We start from the raw sequence: 19,389 nt of genomic DNA, 5'->3' as shown, positions 1-19,389 counted from the left end.
TTTTTTTGACAATTCACTTACCTCCATGATAGGAGTTCCGTTGTGGTACGTAGGTACCATTTTGCCTATCAGCACAACGACTTGGTGTATAATATTGCACAGGATGTTGTACGTAATTGTTCGGTGTGGACATATGAACTGGATGACAGTGCAAACAGCGCCGTGGTGTCTCGGGTGGTGCCTGAAAAATAAATCGACCACTCCCGTCAAAATTCAAAAACCCAAAAGAAAAGAATTTCTACAATTCAATTTAATCCACACCTACATATATAAATATTCCATAGAATGCTCTCAATAATGATTTATTACTGCATTCGATTTATATATTTTCGCATCCTTCCCCTTTTTTAAAAACACAAAAAATTGACAAAGAGGAAATTTAATTTTAAAATATAAAACAAATTTCCAAAATAAAAAATTATTGTGTTTAAAAACAAAAGGTATAGTAAAATTTTGGAGATCTTCCAATGAATAAGTTAAGAACTGGAGTAGTGGGGGAGCTTCTGAGAAGTCGCCCCCCACCACTAGGTGTATTCTTGGAATTCGATGGCTTCGTGCGTCTTCGGATAGCTACGCTCGCCTGTAGAAGAATAGTGGGGAGGAAAAACGAAGCGTTATTTCGTTCGTTAAGACAAAAGAACGAATTTCTTTTAATTCTAATTTATTTGCTTGTTTTTTTTGTTATTCTTTTTGTCCCAAAGCGTCATATAATTCAAAAATGGATTTTTTAAAAAATAAAAATAGACTAATATATTTTTTTTTGAAGAAAAAAAAAGATCTTACCATGGCGGAATGATGGGATCGTAGTGATCTAATCGATCCTGTTGGATGTAGAGACGGGACACTTCCCGCGAAGCTCATGGCGGAATTTCCACATCCCCCGGGGGTCGACCAACCCCCACGAACACTCGACCATCCCATACCACCTCCGCACTCATCGACAAGCATCTTTACCACCTTGAATTCGACATTTGTGCGAGTTTATTGCTTTCTAAATTAATCCCTTCCATCATTTTTTTATCAAAAGCCAAAATTTTCTTCAACATTTCACAACTCATAATTTTCCAATGAAAAACAAAAATATCTTTCTCCCTTTATTTTTTGCTTGCAGTGATTCTGAAAAATAGAACAAATTAAATTATTAATAATTATATATTTTACGAAGGATTGAAAAATAAAATTAAGTTTTGAAGAAACAGAAGCAAAAATTATTGCGAAAGTTGTGAAATTTAAAAATAAATTCCGTAATTCATCAAATTGTAACCTCAGTGTTTATTATTCAAGTTACATGCATGAATGTACGGTACATGTCACGCATAGAAACGGTTTCAACTGTAGGGTCTCATTGAGAATTTTTAACTTTACAAACTGGAGAAACTACGTGAAGCTTAAAACGAGGCTATACATGTATATATACATATAGTGAATTCAGGAAGCCATACAAAGTTGTACTATGTTTCGGAGACAGGTACAAGATAATGCGCGCACCATGCATTAAACATATATGTATATATATTTCCTGAAAATTATTATATTTTTCTTGTTATTGAAATTTAAAAAAATATATAAAATTTCCATGAATAAATTGATCAAAAATAAATTTTTTTAATATAGTTATTAAAAAATAAACAAAAATTTTAAACTTCCATTCTAATCAAATAGTATGAATAAATCAATAATTCAGAAAATTCTCAATTCATGGATTTTATATTTATATATATATATATATATGAGAATAACTTAGTCACATACCAAAGAGAATTCTCGATCATAAACTTGTTTTATTAATTTCTCTAACTTTTATCAAATATTTCACAAAACAATTAATTACATAAACATAAAGTAATAAAAAAAAATTATAAAAAATAAAAATTATTATTATTAATATTAATTTTAATAATATAATAAAAAAATAATAATAAAAAAAATTATCTTCAAAAACGAAACAGAAAGTAAGTAAAATTTCGGAGTTTTACAGTGTAAGCAGAAGTTATATACTCGAGTAGAGGGGGGCTTCTAAGAACTTCTCCCACCACTACGTCTATTCGCGGAATTTTCTTACTTCGTGCAGCTTCGGCTAGCTACGCTCGTACGTAGGAGAAGGGGAAAGAAGCGGGGAGTGATTATATTTTTTATTTTTAATTTACATTATTTATATTAATTTATATTAATTTAAATAAATTTATATTAATATACATTTATATTATTTTATATTATAATTACAACAAAAAATCGGAATTCCGTTGGACCATATATAATATATTTTGTTAACTTTAATCAATGTAGTATTTTGCTATGTATATGTAACGAAGAGAAATTAATCTACTTTGCTTTCACATTTGACGGATTCAATTAGCCAAAAATCTCTGATATGTTTGAATCCGCTTATATTGCAATGTCAAAAGCTCTCTGGTTTATTTATTTTGAATTTATTTTTTTTTCTGCTTTTTATCCACAATGGTGCGATTTTATCTTTTATAAATATATTTCACTCGTATATATACACACACAGACGGAAATCGTCTACACCCGTATTTCCGGAAACCCATAATAATTCTATGCATGTATACTCGTGTTCTGAATAACGACACCACAAATGTTTCTCGGCAATCAGAATAAGTATTCTATTCCTCTGAGTACCTCTTTCGCAAATTATTTTATTATTATTCATAAAAATTCTCATATTTATTGCCTATTTCTGTTCGCCTAAACTATTTTTTTTTTTGGAAATATTATTTTTTTATTATTATTTTTATTTTTCTATAATTATATTTTTATATTTAATTTAAAAAAAATGAATAAATATTTAATGAAAAGCAAATATAAAAAATTGTAATAAAATTTAACTAATTTTTTTATGATTTTATTTATATAAAAGGAATTTTTAAAAACTTTTTTCCATTTCATTTTTTCTAAACAGAAAATTAATTAAATTAAATGTTATATATAAAATTTCATTTGAAAATCATTGAGTGTTTCACTCGGAAAAGCGATTGACCGAATTGCTTGTTTTTTTCATTTTCAGCCGTCACGTTTTTTCTGTCAAACACAAAAAAAAATAAATATGAATTGTTCTTTGTATTTTTTTTATACTGTCAATCTATAATTAATACGTCATTCTGTATGATATTTCATTGCCTTCGGCTTGAGGCAAAAAGTTTCATTAATTTTCCTACAGGCTTGATTTCCAACTCACAGTTGGACTTTGTCTCGAGAGACTGTGAAAAGTAAATTAAAAAAAAAAAAATGAAAAAATGTGAATATTTTACCCTCTTAAAGGAGATGTTATAACCGAAATTAATTTAATTCCATTTGAATAAGGACTATTCAAATATTTTCATGATAAAACATTATTTGTTCCATTATTTTTCATGCTATATTTTTATTTTCTTTTTGAAGAATAACTTAAATTTTTTCTTTTTTTACTGTTTTTTCTCAGGAAATCTATTTTTTTATACTGACACAAGCGAAGTAAATTTTCCCTTAATTTTCATTTATACAGGGTGTATATGCATCATATTTATTTTATATATAAAATTTTATTTATTTAATATTTTATCAGGCTAAATATAAAAATTTATTAAATAATTTTACGCATATTAAAATTCAAATAAACTTTTGAAATTCAGATTTACCGAGAGCGAAAAGCAAAAAAGAGTAAAATAAAACTAGATACAAAAGCCACAAAACATATTTTAAACATATATATGTGAAAATATAACGAAATATCGTGTAAATAATAAAATATTTAATACACAAAAATAATAAATAATAAAAACTAAAATAATATATTATTCAGTATGAATAAAATAATAAAATAAATTTTTTTTTAAATATAAAATAATTTTTTTTTTTTGTTGAAAGAACGAGGCGTCAAGATTTATATATTGAAAAAAATGTGAAGAGAAAGATTGAAAAGCAAACATGATGGACAGTTTCAAAAACAGTTTTGATATTGAAATATATTTTTTTAAAATAATAATAAGAATAATAATAATAAAAAAAAGAATCTCCGCCCAAAAAAACTCAGATCAAATAAATGTACCTTTCTTTTCAATTTTTGTATATGACATATGTGCAATGACAATTTTTCACCTGCGAATTTGACAATATATTGAAAAACGATTTTTTAGACGAATTTTCTTCATGAAATCTTTTCCTCCCGTCGACAGTTCGCAAATCGAAACGATTGATAAAAATTCAAAACAGAATTTTATATATATATATTGATCACAAAAATGAAATCAATTCTATTTCGATATAAAAACATTAAATTTTGAAAAATAAACTAAATCTTTTTTTTTCCTCTACAATGACAATTTAATTGAGAAGCAAATGAATAATTAATATTACTAAAAGGGAAGAAATATTAGAAATCGATTTTAATTTTCTCTCACAGGGGGAATATCGAATCGAGGTTCTTTGAACAGTCGTCGCGGTAGTGAATTAGAATTTTTTTTTTTTGAATATATATATATATAACACAAAAATTGAAGCTGCAGCTGACGCCTTATGGAATGGAGTCTCGGTGTAACACCAGAACTCATTCACGAATCTAAAATATCCTCGTCTTCGAGGGAAGGTCACGACAGCAACGAGAGTGTGGATTCAATCAAGTGGGATTACCTTTTTGCACCCTTCAAACTTCCATCATTTCTGAAACACGCCAAAAAAGTCATTGCCCTTCAAAAGATAGAGAAAGAGAGACGTATTTTTGGTCCATGGCAACCCCCCTTATAAACAAACTCCATTCAAGTTGTCTTAATATCTGTAAGATGTGCGTTAAGATGACGTGGAAAAAGCCACAGATTATGGTGTTAGATTATTAGAAATTTATAGCACTGCTTTTTTGGATAAAAGCGAAGCGACATCGCTCACACAATTTATGACGGAAATCTATAACTTGACAAATAAATAATCAAAATTGCCGAAAATATTCTTTTTAAACTAGGAAAACTAGCGAGATCCTAACCAGAGCCCTATTTAAGAATAGTAGTATAAAGATTCGTTTTATTTATTAGTAACATTTTTTTTTTACGAAAGGCAAATTTAGAGATTTAATTTTATTCCAATTTATTCAAACTAGGAAAACTGGACATTTTTTCAATCTAGGAAAACTGTTCAGGCCCTGTCTAGTGCTCTATTTGAAATAAGACAAACAGAGGGAAATTCAACAGAATTTTTTTTTCCAATGAAATTTGGAATTATTAAGAGAAAAAGAATATAATTTTCCCTTTTCGATGGATGATTGATAAGAAGCCATTGAACACACAAGGCGTATATTTCGAAGTATGGTTGAAAAATAAATTTCACCTAGATTTTCTTTAATATTAAAAATTTTTTTTTTGTGGAAAATTTATCGTCAAGAAACACTGCTTATCATATAGTATAGAATGTATGTATATATATGGGAACCAAGTGAACTTCAAGTTGGACCAAATATTATATTGAAGAAGCAATATATGAGAAGTCAGAAGGAAAATTCTGTGCTTTTCAAATAAAAGAAATCTCCAATTCTCCCCCGCGGGCGCTTACATGCATTCTCATGTACTACGTGTTGGCACGCAAAGAGGACTTCTAAGCAATTGCATATTTACTCTATTCTCACACAAGTACGTCATATGAAAAAAAGCCAACGCAATTTTCAATTTCAATCTCTGATCTTTCGCAATGTCATTATTATAGAAATAACTATAAATAAGAAAAAAATTTAATTAAGGATATTCTAAATTTTTTTGATTCAAAAAAAAATATATATATATATATATAAATCAAAGAAACATATATCTTTGATTCCTAAAGTTTGGTCTAGAATCTTCAATTTTGTTTTACTTAATTAAACATAGTTTACAACTTTAATATAGGTTTTACTTCCTTCAAGTTTGTTCTACTACCGTCAAGTTTATTTACAACCTTATAAAAATAGTTTACAAACCTAAAATTTGTTTAACTTCCATTTAAGTTACTTTACAACCTCTACGTTTGCTTTAGAACCTTCAATTTTATTTTAAAACTTTATTTGAGAATAGTTTACAACCTTAAAGTTCGGACTAGAACCTTCAAGTTCGTTTTACAACCTTATTAGAATAGTTTACAACCTTCAAATTTGTTTTACTTCCTTAAAAGTTATTCTACAACCTTAAAGTTCGTTCTATAATCTTCAGTATTGTTTTACAGCCTTATGTAAACATACTTTACAACCTTAAATTTTGTTTTACTTCCTTAAAGTTTGTTCTACAACCTTATAAGAATAGTTTACAACCTAATAACAATAGTTTACAACCTTAAAATTTGTTCTAGTTTCTTAAAATTTGTTTTACTTTCTAAAAATTTATTCTACAATCTGAAAATTTTTTTCTACAACCGTCAATTATGTTTTACAATCTAAAAATTTGTTTTACTAAATGGGGGAAATTTATTTCCACTCGGTAACAAACAGTTTGTCAAACTAATATATTCTGTTTGCTATCAATGTACATAGCAAACTGTCGATATTGATCCATATTTCACTATTACGTATATTAATTTTTCATTTATATATATAGAATTTTTCCTTTAGTATTTTGGACAATTCAAAAATATTTATGTAAATTATCGCGCAAAAAAGTTCAAATTTTAAGATCACATTCTTTAAAAGTAAGTTTTCACTTTTTACTTTTCTACACGAATCGTTACCCGCATCAAATTCATGGCTGATGAGCTAGAAAATTTCTCAGTATATAACACGCCAATGTGCACTTATTTGGAAAATGTCAATAGAAAATGTATCACTTGAATCTCTATTAAGAAAACTATCAAAAATAAATTTTTTACATATAATCAAATTACAAAAACAAAAAAATGTGGAAATGGAAATTAAATTACATAATTGACCATCTGGTTTACATTTTACACGGAAAAAAAATCTTTATCTGGAACAGCGATATGTTTCTCTAGAATAACGAAAACTTTCGCTGTTTTAGTAAAACATATCGCTGTTCCAGTAAAACATAAAGCTGTTCAAAAAGTTTTCACGCGTAAGAATAAATTTCCTTGAAATTCCATCAAAATATTTATTGAAGAACAATAAATTTTGTTCGATTTTTGCCAGTAATAAGACAAGATTAGTGACGACATTGCGGGGCAAAATATGAAAGAACGTATTGCGGTTGAAATTTGTGACTTTTGGAATTTATCTACGGTCAAACGTAAAGCCAGTTAACTAGGATGCAGTTTGACGTTGAATTATGTCGCGTTACATGGCTGTGCACCTGCTCGTTTCCCAACGCCGCGTGTTTTCCTATCTGCGGGGTCTGAATCGTCACAAACAAACTCAGAAAACTAAAACTAACGGATTCAAAGTTAAATCTTTTAGAAGAGAAAAACCCATTTTCACGTTTTCTTTCATGCGAAATAATAGAATTTATATTTATTATATATATTAAGTTTCACGGGAATTTAACAAATATCAAGTAGCTTAACTTTCACAATTTCTTCTCCTCTAAATATCAAATTATTATTATTTATAATAATTTGGTTGTACTAAGAAAGAAATTACATAAATAATAATTTTTTTATGTAATTTTTTCTTAATACTTAATATTTCAATTCAAAAAAAATTCCCAAAATTGGAAATAAAAATAATTTAACAATTAATTAATTATATCAATAAATATATAATCGAATTATTAAAAAGCGAATAACTTCATTTTCCATCGAAACTAAAGAACTATTGTTTGTTATTGAAGCCCGTATTTACGGTTCAGCAAAGTGTCATTCTAATTTTGAAACAAGTTACAAAGCATTGTTTCCAAAGTTAAAAAAAATTTATTCTTTTGTCATCAACAAAAATTGACGATGCACGTCTAAAAAAACAATTGTTGATTACTTTCATTTCAAAATTTTTCTTTTCTTTCTAATCTAAATATTCACAATAAGAATATATTTTCAATCCTCAAATTTAAGCTCTAGACAATATCAATTCAATAATTTAGATGAAAAAAAAAAAAATTATTCAAAAATTAATTCCCAGTCTGAATGTATTAACCTAATTAAATTATTCACGATCTATATGATGAGAATTGTGGTAAAAATTTTCTTTTTTTTTCTCAACTCGACCCAATAACATTAATTAAGCTGCTTCAATTAAATTAACTTTATATATATATATATATATATATATATATATATATATATATATATATACTTGTGTCTGATGCGAATGTCCGCGCACTCAATATAAGTTATATTTCAATTTCATTATTGGTCTATTTAAAAAGAAAAATATCGTTCGATGAAATAAATTATTCGATAAAGATATTTCTCTATATATTAAAATTTATATGAGCGAAAAATTGTGAAGTAAATTTCAATTTTTATTTTTATATAAGAAACATGAGAACAATAAGTTTCTTTTCTTTTTTTATTTTTCGAATCGAACAGCAGTTTCCATTTATTTTTCGAGTTTCTCGTTTCTACTATCGTGCGGTGAGAAATCAGCTTTTGACTTCGATCCATTTGAACACGATTCTTGTCTTGGCTTAATATTATATAGAGACACACATCGATGTGTATAAAGATCATATATAGGTATAGTTTGAAACCAACTAAAGTTTTGAATAGAGGTGTATTATTGATTTCATCACACACAAACATGAGCTTTAGTTTCTCTCTCTCTCTCTCTCTCTCTCTCTCTCTCTCTCTCTCTCTCTCTCTCTCTCTCTCTCTCTCTCTCTCTCTCTCTCTCTCTCTCTCTCTCTCTCTCTCTCTCTCTCTCTCTCTTTCTCTAAATATATCTAACACCCACACTGATTTTACCATAGTCAGCTTTTCCAGTATCGCTACTGTTGCTCTCGATGGTAACAACCACAATACCAAACCTCAAAGCTTTGTGGGATGAGTTTGTAGGGACCGTATAAGATTGTACCTTCGCAACGATGCGTTACGATTGTTCTGGGACACACATTGTGCTTTCCAACCCTCGGAAAATCTCACTTTCTTCTTGATAAGATAGCAAGAAAAGCGGCTTTTTTATTTTTTCCCCAACCGAAAAAAAATTATATTGACATCATAACATTTTTTTTATCCCCCCAAAAAAGAAACAAAAAAAAAAAGTAGAAAGGAAACTCAATTTGCAAAGTATTATGTCTATATATAAAAAATAATGAGGGCAGAAATTATTACTTTTTTATATTCGATACAATATCCAATTAGAAGGTATATATTTATTAGATTTTAATACCTTCACATTTGATTTGCTCTTTTTCTTAATGATTCTGCTATCTTAAAATTTGTTTTACATTTCTAAAGTGAGGTCTAGAACCTTCAAGTTTAATTACAACCTCTAAGTTTGCTTTAGAACCTTCAATTTTATTTTACAACCTTATAAAGATAATTTACAACCTAAAATTTGGTTTACTTCCTAAAAAGATATTTTACAACCTTAAAGTTTGTTCTACAACCGTCAATTTTGTTTACAACCTTATAAGAATAGTTTACAACCTTCAAATTTGTTTTATTTCCTTAAAAGTTATTCTACAACCTTAAAGTCTGTTCTATAACCATCAATTTTGTTTTTAAACCTTATTTAAACATAGTTTACAACCTAAAATTTGTTTTACATCCTTTTATGTTATTTTACAACCTCTAAGTTTGCTCTAGAACCTTCAATTTTATTGTAAAACTTTATTTATGAATAGTTTACAATCTTAAAGTTTGTTTTACATTCCTAACATTCGGTCTCTAACCTTCAACTTTGTTTTACTACCCTAAAGTTGGTTTTAAATTCCTAAAGTCTAGTCTAGAACCTTCAAGTTTGTTTTACAACCTTATTTATGATATTTTACAACCTTCAAAGTTTTACATTCTTAAAAGTTAATTTACAACTTAAAAGTTGGTTTTATATTCCTAAAGTTCAATCTGGAACCTAAAATTTAATTTTACAACTTTAAAGAATATTTTTTAATATGTATTTTCTCGCATATAGAGTAATTTTATACAAAGAAAAACAAAATTGTTCAAATCTTATGAAAAATTTGGCGTTACCTAAAAAATTATTCATGTAATGTTGGCATGAAGAAAAAAAAACTTCTTTTTCACCCTAAATTCCTTTTTCAAGCCCAGGGGTGAGAAAAAGAATGGCTTCCACATTCATTAGATGAATGAAACTTTTTTTTTGCTACCTTTTCGCGTCAAACCCTTGTACTAAAAAAAAATTGATGATTCAAAAAAAAGTCCGTAATCTCGATGGTTCTCAATTTTATTTCCTTTCCCCTCTCTCCGTTAATTATAAATATTCAACCTAAATGTTCCTATTTTTTTCCACAAAATATATTCCCTTTTTTGTCAATAATTTTTTTTAAACTAAATTTTTTTCTCACATTACATCTAAGATTTAAAAAAAAAACTCAAATATATTTTTGAATATGTCGCAATTTACAAAAATGACTTTTCTTTTCAACTTTATAACTGAATTTATTTTATAGTTGGTGCCCCACACATATAATCAGGATTATTCTAATTTACCTTTCCAACCCGGTGGAAACTTAATGGCTCAGCTCTTCAGAGATTAAAATTATTCAACTGAAATGGCATTTCACAAATTATTTATTTTATAATTAAAGCTCAAATTAACCATTTTTTGCAATAAATTTCTCATTAAATATCAGCTTCATTAGAGATATTTAAACGTATATCAAAATATTCTATTATTAATATATATATATTTTGTTATTTCCAAATGTTAAAAACGAGAATTAATTATAAATATCATGACTAAAATAATAAATAATACACGAAAGTTTATTTAAACAAAAATTTAAAAAAATAATAACAAAATAATATATTATAAAATGATAAATTAAGAATAAAAAGAAATTTAAGAGTAGTACTAATAAAAAAACAAAACTGTCGGTAATTCAGAAATTTAACTAAAAAATTAATAATCAGAAAAAAAATAATTGTGGCACTTAGTTCAGTTCTCAAGTAAACAAATGCTATACCAAAAATTTTAAAATACCTCTTATAATTTTCGAGAAACAAAGGGGAAAAAATTACCTCTGTCGGTAAATTAGAAATCTAACTAAATTATTATATGTTTATTTTATTTTTATTACTTTATTTAGTTATACTTTCGTTTAAATATTATGAAACAGAGTTTGCCTCTATAATGTATCGAACACACATAATTCAACTTTGATTAAGAATCTCTGATTCAACTGATTCCTCGTATAGAATTGTTTGGTTGCCTCCGCAACTCGGAAACACCGGGGAATTACTTTTGCGATACGATATTTCTCTTACAAATTGTCTATCTGGGATTGATAAATTTACCGAATCAAATCTCTTCTCATATAAAAACCAACTAAAAAGAATAAAGTCGGCAACTAAAAAAAAAATATTCTCTTTATGTGTAATGTAACAATAAAAACAAATTTCTTTACGTATTTAATTTTAAGTAAAAATATTATTCAACAAAATGAATTCAGTGAATGTATTTAAATACATAAGCAATGGCCAAAAATAGTTTTTAAAGTGTCAAGACTTTTTTTTGCATAGAAAAAAAAATGCATTAATTAAGGACGGCGTGTTGATTATTAAGTAATTAAGGTTTATTTATAAAGCGTGCTCGTGAGCAAAGAAGATAATGAGATATTCAGTTAAATTAAAATTGCAATACAAAAAGTAATTATCAGCTTAGATTTCAAGCTTCCTTTGTTTCAATTTTATTTTTTTGTTCACTATATATACCAAGAGATAAAAGGGGAATGTCAATATGTTTTAATGAAAACAAGGCATTATTTAAATAAATTTTTTGATAGAATCGTGATGAATGACGTCAAAATCCGAGACATTATATTCGCGCCTCTGGGTTATAGGTTATCGATAATTTGAAATCTACACCGTTATAACGAGCTCATGTCAGCAAGAACCTGAATCGAAGGACATCAATGAATAACATGAGAGATGATTTTATCGATCTAAACGCCTATATGCACCGTGTAAATCCTATATATACAAATAAACTTCCTACACCAAGAAAGTACAACTCTGCTAATTCTCCTCAATTTCACTTTTAACATTATCAACTATATTCTACTCAAAACTAATTAATCATAATTGATTTTTGCTATACTCCTGATGACAATTAATAACTTTAAAAAAAATTTTTGTTAAAAGTGAAATAGCCAAGGGGCTTCCCTACTGGATTTACAACCACAAGGCCCGGTGTTCGATTCTTCATGGCTGCGGATTTTTTCTACTATAAAATTTTTTCGGTTTTCAGTTTTCATCATTGTTTTACACTTCCAAAATAAAGAATATTAATCAATAATTAAGAAGAAATACAATTGTCACAAAAAATTGCGAGATTTGAAAACGAAAAAATTAATTAATAAAATATAATTAAGAGACGCTGTTAAAAACAGTGTTACAAAATAATGTTAAATTTTTAACATAAAATGTTACGACACAAAGAGATTGGTAGTAAAAAGAATATTTAATTAAAGCGACGGTAAATATATAGTTTGCTCTAAAAAAAAATGAGCACTCGTAAGTAAGAGCAAATTCTTCACAATGAAATGTTTTTTATAATATATATATTAATATAAAAAATAATATATAATATATATATATATATAAGAAAAGGAAATAAGGAAAATAGAAATTGAAACGAAAACATAACTTTTAAAAATAATATATCAAGAAGATTTTAAGAAATTGTGAAAAAGTATAAAGAGATGATGAGTATAAGACAACTTTTTTCAACCGAGCTCTCTGAAAGAACAAAGTTCCTCGAGATGAGGATTTTACTGAAAAATTTTTTAAAAACTTCCTTAACGTAAGTATAGGTGAAAATAAATTGAGAAAAATACATTTCTTATATACGTAATAGTATAATGAAAATATTTGAAATATTAAAGAATTATAAAATCTTCATTATTGTTCTACAATATTTATTTATTTAAATTAAATAAAATTATAATAAATTAAAATAAAAAAAAAACGAAAATAATTAAAATTAATTTCAAATTTAAATCAATTGAGATAAATCAAAAATATTGAAAATTAAAGAAAATAAAAGGTGCAAAAAATAAGAAAAAGCAAAAAACTAACAAAACAAAGAATACAATAATGAAAGATATAAAAGTCTAATGAAAACTTGATTCATTAAACTTTTACTTTTCGATTCGCTAAAAAGTTTTTATCTAGAAAATTTTCATTATAACTACTTTAGTATTAGCTGCGAAACATTGGAAAATTTCTGGAAATTGTGGTTTAACTAAGTGCTAATTAAAAAGCCACAAGCAAAACTCAAGTTTCAGTCTTGCGGGAAGTCAAACTCCTTGAAGGATCTTATAGCGAGGCATACCGCGTACAACACAATATATATATAGCTATATACAGAATTTGAAGAAAACTGATAAAATCATCTCTAATGTGGACAATGAGAAGGTAATGGAGGATAACAGGAGACACGAGAAGTGACAGTTTGACGTTGTTAAAGCAAAACTTAAGATGGAAACTCGGTCAAAACCTAGATATATAGCAGTTTTCTAAAATAGAGAAGAACACGTATAAAATTATTTGTTTGTGTGAATAAACTTTCTGTATCTACACTACAAAAGCTACACAACTAAATTTACGATATAATTTTTAGTTTAAGTTTTTTTTTTTTTTTTGTTTAATTATAAACACAATTTATATTGGGAAAACACTCAGAGAAAAGATAATATTTGTCTCAGAGCCAAATAAATTTATTTATTTCAAATAAATATTTGTTTGAGACAAATAAATATTACTTCGTTTCAAATAAAATATTTCTCTGGATGAAGGTTTCAGTAAAATTTCTTGTATCTTCGTAATTTTTTTTTGTTCCATAGATCAATCAAAACTCATTTTTCAATTTAAATTATAATTAATAAAATTATTTTAATTTCAGAAAAATATTTAAAACACATTGTATATTTTTCTAAATTTTTAACGTCATATATTTACCAGTCTTTTTTTATAAAATTAAAAAGCTCTGATATTAAAAAAGATAAAATTATCATGAAACTTGAATATATTCTATATAATGAAACTCAAATTTCTTTTGCAATTAAAGGGTATATACTTTTTTTTAATTACAGAACATATATATATATATATATATATATATATATATATATATATGTGAAAATTTTATAATTATAAATAAAGATAGAGAAAAAAAACCTCACATTGTAATATTGTAAAACGAGTAAATTTTTTTTCAAAAAACAAAATTGAGATTGAAAGATAAAATTTCTTTTTCTCTTTAAAATAAAAATTGTAACAAAATTGTAATGAAAGTTGGAAATTTGCAAATTGAGGAGAAAATTAATCCACGTTACTAGTGACCGATAGTGCGTAGACTAACATCCCTTGCATCCAACTCCATGTAACCAGAGATAATCAATTATTGATTTTCCTTTAGCACAATTATCCTGAGAGGGAAAAATATCGAAACTTTTATTTTTTGACAAAATGTCATTTTACAATTTATAATAATAATAATATAATTATGTCCCAAATTTGAGAGAATATTGATGATCATGTCTGTCAATTAACCAAAAAAATTTTTTTGTTTTCATAAATAGTACAAATAAACCGACTTTAAGTATTACAGTTTTCTTAATTTTAATTCAGTTATGGGGCATTTCATGTGAGATTTTCGTTCAACATTTATTTTTTTTACTGGAACATTTTTTTCAAAATCTTTATGAATAATAAGAAAATACGTATTATTTTATTTCTTAATATGATAAAAATTATGGAAGTTATAATTTTTTGAAAATTTAACATCGTCAGAGGCCGAATACTTTTGAAATGCGTTTTTCTCAGTCCGACTAACAGATAAAAAATAATATATATATATGAAATTTATTCGATTTTTCTTTAATATTTCGAATTTTTGAAAATGTAAAAAACGGAAGTATCTAAAAACTATTTTTTATGTATTAGCAGGACAGAGAAAAATACATTTCAAAAGTATTCGGCTTCTGTTGTAGTGAGATTTAAAAAAATCATAACTTCCATAATTTTTATCAAATAAGGAAATTAAAAAAAACACATTTTCTTATTTTTCATAAAGCTTTTGAAAAAAATATTCCAGTCAAAAAAAAAAAAAAAGGTTAAACGTATCTATTATCGTAATCAACAATTTCGAGTATCATTTATTTTGAAATCAGTTGCGCGATATACATTGCGTATATCAGGTGCGTTTAACTCGTTTTGAAGTCAATATATATATATTGTACCTCAAGTACTTAGTGAAGCCAAGTGCGTTATAGTGTTCTATGCAAATGCATTCGTTGTAATCATCAACACCGCGCCGTCTATTCGTGAGGTTGAGCCCATGCGTTACCCAACACTCCATTGCAGTCCGATAGGCGGGAAATTCAATTACAGTTCAATAGCGTACTGTATTGCAATGAGGGTAGAACTTCGTTCTTGTTACATGCATGTCGAGAGCAAACGTGCACCAGCCATTATAGTGTGACTGAATGTTTCACGAGAACGAATTTCCACTATTAAAAAGAACAAAAAAAAAAGAGAGAGAGAGAAAGGGAAAATGGCTTCTACCAAATAGAAACAAATATCCCTGTGGTCGATTGACTATCAATCGGATTCATTATTTGTCCTCTATATGTGGGCAAACACTGTAATGTCATGACATTACTCTTTCATTCAAAAATCCACTCTGTTGTTTCATTTAGTCACAACTTTCGATTAAACTACAAAGGCAAAATAAAAAAAAAACTGTCCCGAGTGTATTTTTGAATGTGCTTTTTAATTTAAATTAGTTTGAAAATCCACTATGATGGAATAATGAAAAATATCTGTTAAGAATTAAAAATCAAATTGTAATAAAAATAAAATTCAAGTAATGTCCATGGGTATTAATTGATTAATAATTCTACCAATTTTCTAAATCTCTAAATGTTTAAAAAAAAAAGAAAGCAATTTCTGCATTTTTATTTCCGTAAAAAATAATCACTATTTTTTACTCAGAAAATGAATTTATCTTCGCACTGTATACGTGCAGAGAGCTGTGTAATAAGGAAAAATCAATTAAGTCGTGACTAACTCGAACAAATGAACTTTACTGCAAATGAACATTGTAATAAGCTTCTCTCTTATTTCTCTATGATTTACGATAGATTTGTTTTAAAAAGAAAAAAAATGTGGGGAATATTTATACAATATTTTCCCTTAAAAAAAAAAAAAAATAAATTTTGACAATATATTTGATTTACATCATTGTGGGTTTAAAGCAAGCACGGAATCGTCACATGGTAAAGATAGTCCAAGTTTCATCTGTGAATAAGAGAAATTTTAGACAAATTTTGGATGAAAGTTTTGCGATCGTAAATTTTGTAAAGTTGGCCCGACTTTAAGCAGCAAGCTCTAACAGGTTGACTTTCTAGACTTTGTGTGTGTGAGTGAAGAACAATAGGTTTGTAACTAGGGGAAGGAAACTTCACGTCTTACAAAATGTTAGAATACTAGAATTCCTTTTGTTATCTATATACTCTCTATTCCGGATTTCCTCTCGAATATCTCTTATCTGCGAAACGACAGATTAGCGTAAGGGCTTGCTCTCGACCAATTAATTGAAGTGATACTTGAATTAATTTTCTAAGTGCTGCTTAAATTTTCTATAGTAACTATTATCTTTTAGTAAAGCAACCGATATCTAGATAATAAAATTAATATACTCTATTAATAAAATTAATATTAAAATTTTATTTAATTTTATTGACTCTATTCTTTATTTCCAATTTCTTAAACTTTCAACGACAAAAATTGGACTCTATTTAATTACTTTGGCTTACTTCGTGTCTTATTGACAATGAGGCTATAGCACAATGAAATTGGCTTCGATTTCGTGTAATGTATATAGATAGTAGAACCATAATCCTGTTCTTTCTGGGGAAAATCCAATTGAACTTTTTATTCGAGTCAGCGTTTCAAACGACATATCTTTGCATAGAAAATATCTGGGAATATTTTTTTAAGACTTAAAAATCAGATAATTCTTAAATATTGGCCTGAGAATTATATTTTCTTTTTAGTTTAAATAAAAGTTCTAGAGACGTTAACTTCAACTCTAAGTCTCGTACAGACTTGGCTAAAGTATTTGCGCACGGAAATGCAGCAAATTAGCAAGACTCCACTTGCTGGATTAAACGGCTGGAGCTTCACAATATACTTGAAAAGTTCGAACCTTGCGTTTAGTGAGTCTCGAAGGTTCTCACTATCTTTTTCTCTTTCTTTAAATATATAGAACGAGAAATTTCCTCTGCAACTTTTACCTCAAGGTATATTTTTTAAAAATAACATAATCAGTTAAAAACTGTGTGAGAAATGGTGCAAAAAATTAGTTGAAAAAATAGAAATATAAAGAAAATAGATTCTTAATTTTTAGTTAATGATTTTGGTTTGGTCGAATAGAAGACATGGAGAATAAATTCGACAAATGAAAAAAATTCAAAAACACCTTCCTCTCACAGAAATCAAAATATTAAAATCTATTTCCATACTAGTCAACAAGAAAGTCACGTGCGTTATAAAATAAATTCCATAACTCAAATAGTACAAAAGATATATTTACTCGCTTTAAAAAATCTTTTCTTCACCAATAGACTGATTTTAAAAAAAATTCCTCCAATGTGCAATATTTTATCGCCTACACGAACCGGCAACATGCCAGAGGTAATTAAAATTTGCCCAGCATGTTCGCGCATCAAGTGTATACTACAAGGAAATCTTAATTAGTTGCGACAAAATTTTTATTAAACTTTTACAACAAGTTTGATAAACGTGCGCAATATGACGTATTTTTTTTCTTTTTTTTTTTAATACACATACATACTTTCTATCTTAAGCTCGTGAGCGATTTAACGAATGGGATTTATGAGCATGGCAATCGGGCTCTAATTTTAGTTTTTATGATTCAGACATACCATAATAAAAGGAAGATGAAAGTAACTGGGGAAAAAGTCATAAATCAAAAGAAGAAAAAAAAGTTAAGTGTTTCACGAGTTAGTTGTGATGGGAAAAAAATTATACTACTATTTCATAAATTAATATATGTTTTTTAAACTAGTAAGAATATAATAAAATAATTTCAATTATATTTACATTAATATAATTTTATTATTTTAATTAAATACCATTTTATAAGCTAAGAAAATTATTTTGCATTTTATATATTTATTCAAATTTACTTTGACGAGGCAAAAAAAAACTCAATACAAAGCAAATATTCCTTATAAATGTTTTTAAGGAAAATATATAATGTTATTTATAATCCTTTGCAATAGAAAATTTAATGAAACTGAAATAGAAAGGATGCGAGTGTATTGCAATATGTAAATGGCCTTGGGCATAAGAAGTTTTAATCTGATCCAACTATCCATATTAAACCACCGGCACTATTCCGGTCGTGCACTAATGAATTATAAACGTGTAGAGCACAGGATTATTTGGAAATAATTACAATTTACAGTAGCTCGAACAAAAAAAGAAAATTTAAATGAAATTGAAAATTTATGTAAAATATTAAGACAAATGTTTGTTTATAATGATGAAATTAATTTACCTCTCAATAATAATGAAGGAACTAAATTAGAAATTGTCAAACAATAATAGTTCCATGCGCAGGTTTTCTAGAAATTGCCCAAGACTAATAAACACCATATATATCTACTTACAGTGCAAACAAGACCTTCGTCGATATTTGCAGCTATGTTGAATGACAATAAAGGAATATTTGATCATACACAGTAAATGAGAACGTAAATATAAACAATTCTGCTTTAATATTAGTTATTTTAATAAACTAACAAACCATATTAATCTCTAACCTATTGGAAATAATTCCCTTCACATATAAACTAAGCATGTATTTTATCATATCAATTCTGAAAATAATACGAATTTCCTTTTATGATTATGTTGCTAGTAATTAATTTTAGTAAAATTAGGTTTTACTTGAATTAATTTTCCCTTCTGATAAAAGAAATTTAAGGAAAAAAACCCGATAGACGTTTATATCAATTGAGACGATCATTTACACTTGAGAGAAGAAGAATATTTCTTGTAAATTCCGATGTCTTTGAACTGTGCACAAGAGTTATTGAGCCGAATGAGCATTTCGATTCTCAGTAAATATAGTACACGAAAATGTGAAAATTCTCCAAGAAGTGTCATTGATTTTTATTGCTCGCAAATAGCAAAAAGGGTCTTTCACTTTCGTCTTCCATAAACGACGTCTTAGCGCGCGAGAAACAGCCTTCTAGAAAGAGAGAGAGCAAGAGAGAGATGCTTTAAATGACTCTCTGGCATTTGTCCCAAGATACTAGACATTCAAACAACTTTATCGTT

The 19,389-nt window shown here is 27.1% G+C and overlaps 1 protein-coding gene across 1 annotated transcript in view; it reads right to left on the bottom strand.

Moving 5' to 3' along the window:
- The window catches only part of LOC127282218 (monocarboxylate transporter 10), a 68,809-nt gene that overhangs the window by 34,546 nt on the left and 14,874 nt on the right, over positions 1-19,389 (bottom strand). The window contains exons 2-3 of the mRNA XM_051306357.1: positions 784-1,116; positions 22-181 (exon numbers count right to left, since the gene is read on the bottom strand). Of these exons, the coding sequence (XP_051162314.1) occupies positions 22-181; positions 784-948 (325 nt within the window). The 5' untranslated portion in view covers positions 949-1,116. The remainder of the gene's footprint in view (positions 1-21; positions 182-783; positions 1,117-19,389) is intronic.

This window comes from Leptopilina boulardi, unplaced genomic scaffold (genome assembly GCF_019393585.1).
Source record: "Leptopilina boulardi isolate dan_hultmark-lab unplaced genomic scaffold, ZJU_Lbou_2.1 LbouV2_291, whole genome shotgun sequence".
In the NCBI taxonomy this organism is placed as follows: Eukaryota; Metazoa; Arthropoda; class Insecta; order Hymenoptera; family Figitidae; genus Leptopilina; species Leptopilina boulardi.
This window is presented reverse-complemented; position numbering and strand designations above follow the sequence as displayed.